A 4,958-nucleotide genomic window follows, 5' to 3' on the forward strand; every position below is an offset into this window, starting at 1 on the left:
AAGGACTATGCCACTCTTGTTGGCTGCAATAACCCCGGTGCCTGCCACGGAGCCTAGCAGGTGAATGAGTGAACCCAGCACCCCACGCTGTGCACCCTCTAATCCCAGGAGACTTTCCACTCTGTAGTCACATTCTGACTCTTATCTTCTTCCACTGTTTTACACAACTTGGCCAATGCTTCTGGAACACCTTCGCCAGCATCCAGACATTGGTGGTTAGTACAGCTGTCACGTGGTAGATTATGCAGCCTGGCTATGGAGCCACATGGAGCTGAGGTTTGCAGACCTCAGCTACTCATCTTTAACAAACTCTGTGAGGCAGGTCCTATTTTAGAGATGAAAAAAGGCCTGGGTTGGTGAAGCTACTTGCCCACAGTCACACTCCAGAAATTAGCTGAGCAGAGTTTGAATCCAATGCACCTAATTCTAGAGTTTTCTGCTGTTAAGACAAACGCCTCAATCAAAATGAGCTTTCTCCTCCCTAAGAGTTGATCATTTTTTGTCTCCCCCCCTTCAAAGTGCCATGAATGTGCCCAGGCACAACAGCTGTCTGGTTACAGGAATGTCTGGCTGGTGCGAGGCAGGCCACAGTGCAAGGCAAGCCAGGGCCAACTCAAACGTTGATTTTGGAACAAGAATTGAAACCAGGCTCAGGGAGAGAAGCCAAACTTTCCAGGAAGAGGACCATGACACGGGCAGCCAAGCAGGTGGAGAGAAGAGCACTGAACCTCCCCCAGCAAGGTGGGTCTGTTGGTGGTGGGGAGCTCAGAACACTCAGATTCCTAAGCACATGTCATGCTTTCTGTTCTTTACCAATTCCTGCTTCTGCAATACCCAGCTCCACCCGCAGCCAACATCGCCACGGAGACATGTTCCCTGCCCCTGCCCCACTCCAGGTATAAGTCAGTCCCTTCCCCCAGGTCACTGTAAATTATTCATCTTTGTGCCGGGGCCCAGCTCAGAACCATGGAGACACTCCATGGTTCAATTCATCGACAATGAATGTTTGATGAATTGTTGCTGAACATGAAAAGTCTTGAGTGGGGAAAGTACTGCAGTGGTGGGAACACCGTGAATAGAACAGACCTATTCTTGGGGCACAGGTGAGAGCTTCTTTTGCCCACAGCAAGGCAGACAAGTGAAGCACTGGAGGACCAGAGGGAAGAGATCAGAGAGGTGGAACTAGGAAGAGCAGGAGGGAGGGAAGGAGGGAAGATAAGCTGGGAAGACTTGTACAGGCAGATCTGAATTTAGCCCCAAGAGCTGCTGCTTGAGCAAGATTTTTAAACCTCAGAACAATGAGAGATACCTGTAGCACTGATCCGAGGAATAAACGAGGTAAAATATATGAATGCCCATTGCAGGCTGCAAAAATTAAGCAACTTTTATTACTGCAGGCAAAGCCAAATTCTAACTTCTGCAGAAGGACCAAGTGACAAGTGCCCCGTCCTCCTGGGGAAGAGACAGGTCCTGACTTCTGAGGTCTTCTCTTCTTCAGAAAGGAAAATCCCCTATTGAGGCCCAATTGTCCCAAGAATAGCTTCCTTTCCAAATTCTAACTTCTGCAGAAGGACCAAGTGACAAGTGCCCCGTCCTCCTGGGGAAGAGACGGGTCCTGACTTCTGAGGTCTTCTCTTCTTCAGAAAGGAAAATCCCCTATTGAGGCCCAATTGTCCCAAGAATAGCTTCCTTGACTTCTGGCCTCTCCTTCCAGCCTCGTTAGGGTATTACTGCACTGTGGTTAGCTCAGAACAGTGCATTCAAGTGTTCCGGGGGACCCAACCTCTATCTGCTCACCAGTCCTTTCCCCAAATTTGCCTGAATCCATAAACAACCTCCCACTTTTCAAGCTCAGAGGAAGAAGTCTATGCCCCAAGGGGCAAAGCCACTTTTTCCCACAGCCTGTTCCTGCCTCTGTCTTTAGGTCCTTTCCCATATCCCCCATGCTGCCCAAGGCCTTGTCCCAACCTGATCCCAAACAGTTAAAAAAAAAAAAAAAAGCCAAAGAGAAAAGAACCCAGTTGCTCACTCCAGTATTATTCAGTGATACCTTCAGTTAGTGTATTTCAATGCCCCCAGAGTCTTGTTTTGGAAGGCAGTAAGCTTTGGGGATAGTATTTATCTTTATGTCTTGCCCAAATAGATCTAGCATAGATTTAAAAATGTTTTTCTTCCAAATTCCTCTTTGCATACTTCACATTCTAGCTGTTTCATAATCCTCACTCTTATTCCTTGTTTGTCTGATAACACTCCGTTGCATTTATCTTGTTGCATTTATCTAGTGCTTACAGTGATGGAGTGCGTTGCCATGGATCAGTCTTGTTGAAATAGGTACAGGTGTGTCTTAGAGATGGTGAGGTGGAGGGGGGCGCTCAGTGAGACGACACCTTGCTGCAGAAAAGCCCAGTGATCACATCTTTCTTTCTTCACTTCCAGGGCTGTTTGCAGCCCACTCTGGCTCCCACTCTGGCTTTCTTATACCCGGGCAACTAACATCCAAGATACCACATTTACAGTCAGTGAAAGTTAATACAGAAAGCACTGGGGCAGGGTTGGAAATAAAGAGACAGTTACATTTTTAGCTCAAACTTTTGAGACAGAGAAGGGGACAAGGAAGAGTAGGTCCTCCTGGCCCTCTGACGGGATAGATCTGAGCACTGATTTTTGGAGGAAACTCAAGGTCAGGTAAACACTGAGAACATCTAGAACAAGGGTGAAATAAATCTGCTATCTTAAACTATAAAGTTCAAGGTAGTTGCCAGACTGAGCTTCCACATAAGAAAATATGTTTATTTAACAATATGGAATAATCAGACCAAATTCACCACACTTCACTTTCCCGTCTACGAAACTCTTTGATGAGGAGCCACTCAGACAGGGCTATGTTATCATGAACAGGCTAGCACAAGTCCAGCAACATATGAGGGTACTGCAAAAAGTTCACAGAAAAACAGAATTAAAAGATAATGCAAATCTTTCCAGGAACTTTTTGAAGTACCCTTGTGTAGTGAAAAGATCCCAACCAGCCGCCAGAAGGTCTTTTACTTAGGAATTACCCAACTTTACCCAACTTCCTCAAGGGGCTATGGAAAGATCCAGGTGAGTTAGTACACTGAAAGTGTGTGAGAGCTTACACCCAAGTTCTGATTAGCAATCTTCACAAGCAGATAAAACAGAATGGGGCCAAAAGCAGCAGGTAATATCAATGAGCCTCTTCTCAACTTGAATAAGCCTGGGCCCTGCTCACTAAAGCCACCAGTCCACCGAACAGTCCCGATTATGGCTGTTTGGTCTGGCCTCCCTAGGCCTGTCTCCAACAGATGGCAAGAGGTCAAGTCAAGAGGTGGGCCTACAGCTTGGACAGCAAAAGCCCACAAACAGATCAGCCTCCTGGACCTCCAGGCGGAATGACCTATGTCAAGTTTATCCCTCCTTGCATCTTCTCCCCTACCCACCTTTCCCGAGTCTCTGTCCCACCAGACCTTTTCCTCTGCTTCCATTCCACTGTCACCAAGAGAGGTCCTTTCTTCCCTCCTGCCTCTCTGTTCTTTTCCCTCTCACCCATTTGAGTCCACGGGCTCCAGCTGCACCTTAAAGTAATGCAAGGATGTTAGACTGGGGGCTGCGGTGGGCATGCTGTGTGATCCCCGGGCCACACATTTGGCGCCAGTAACATGGGCAGCCCTGACTCCGAAGAGGCCCCACGGCCACTACCTTAGGAGTGCAACAAGAGGGAAAGTCTTCCTGGCAGGATTTGAAAACAGAGTGCCATTGAGATGAATGTCCGAGAGTAACCTCGGGTGCCGATGAACCTGTTATTGCCAAGCCAGCCTAGAGCAGCTAAATCCACTCGGCTCAAGGCCCCCCTCTCGATCCGGGCTTTGCAAACTCCAGCCCGTTCTCCTTCCACCAATTCCTCACCCCGGTCTCCCAAGAAGACCGACCCTTGGGGTGGGTGCCGATAATCCTTGGGGGCGTGGGAACCTGAGCTACCAGGAGGTCTCCCCGAAGCAGCCGTCGCGGCCCTTCTGAGACAAGAGTCCGAGCTGGAGCGAGCCCCGGCCGGGACGAGTCCGGCTGGAGAGAGCGGGGGCCCGCGCCGAGTCTCACCCGGCTGCCTGCTCTCGGGCTCCTCTCCGGGAGCCCGGGGGTGGCCATCTTCCACGCCGGGGGCGCCAAAGCCCCGGGCCCCAGCGCCCCCTTTGGGGAGTCCCTGGCGCCGCCTGCACCCGCGGAAGTAGCGGGCGCGGGAGTCCCGGAGCGCGCGGTGGATGCCGCGCGGTTCTCCACCGCCGCGCTGCCTTCCCGGCCCGCAAATGCGACCCTGCACCTGGCCCAGAGGAGGAGGATGGGGCGATGGGGTGGGGAACGGACGCACAAGATACATTGTCCTTTCCTCCTGGACGTCCCAAGCTCCATTCAGCGCCAGAGGGTCTGTCCGGCGCGCAGGGACGCAGGGCCCCTGACTCCGCCTGCAGCAGAGAAGGGTGGCCGGAGAGCCCCCAGACCCTTACCGTGGCATCCTCTCCCGCGTAGTGCCCGATGACCCGGTGGCCCCCCGGGTGCCGGCTGGACCACTTGGTGATGTTGTAGACCTTGCGGTCGATGACCAGCCACTTGTCCGTGCGCTGGTTGTGCTTCTGAATCTCCTCCCAGCTGAAGGTGGCCATCGGCGCCTCGCGCTCCGTGGCCCCCTCGCCCTGGTTCCCCCCCTTCCCCATGCCGCCCGCCGACCGGGATGGCCGGTGCCCTGCGGCACGGACAGCAGCGGGCCGGTGTGTGCGGCCCAGGCCCTGCTCGCTTTCCGCTTTTGTCTTCTCGATTCCTCCTCCCACCGCGCCCCCTCCCCCAGCCTCCTCGCCTGCGCTCCCGAGCGTCTCTGCCTCTCCCTCCCGAGTCGGCCTGGCTTTCCAGTGCCCCCAAGCGGTCCCCTCGTCCGCCCCTCCCTCGGCCCGCCC

The 4,958-nt window shown here is 52.8% G+C and overlaps 1 protein-coding gene across 1 annotated transcript in view; it reads right to left on the reverse strand.

Moving 5' to 3' along the window:
- Window positions 1-4,869, reverse strand: part of FADS2 (fatty acid desaturase 2) — a 34,211-nt gene extending 29,342 nt beyond the window's left edge. The window contains exon 1 of the mRNA XM_008589390.1: window positions 4,515-4,869. Coding sequence (XP_008587612.1) covers window positions 4,515-4,721 — 207 coding nt within the window. The 5' untranslated portion in view covers window positions 4,722-4,869. The remainder of the gene's footprint in view (window positions 1-4,514) is intronic.
- Between the last annotated feature and the right edge of the window lie 89 nt (window positions 4,870-4,958).

Source organism: Galeopterus variegatus, unplaced genomic scaffold (assembly GCF_000696425.1).
Source record: "Galeopterus variegatus unplaced genomic scaffold, G_variegatus-3.0.2 Scaffold5410, whole genome shotgun sequence".
Taxonomy (NCBI): Eukaryota; Metazoa; Chordata; class Mammalia; order Dermoptera; family Cynocephalidae; genus Galeopterus; species Galeopterus variegatus.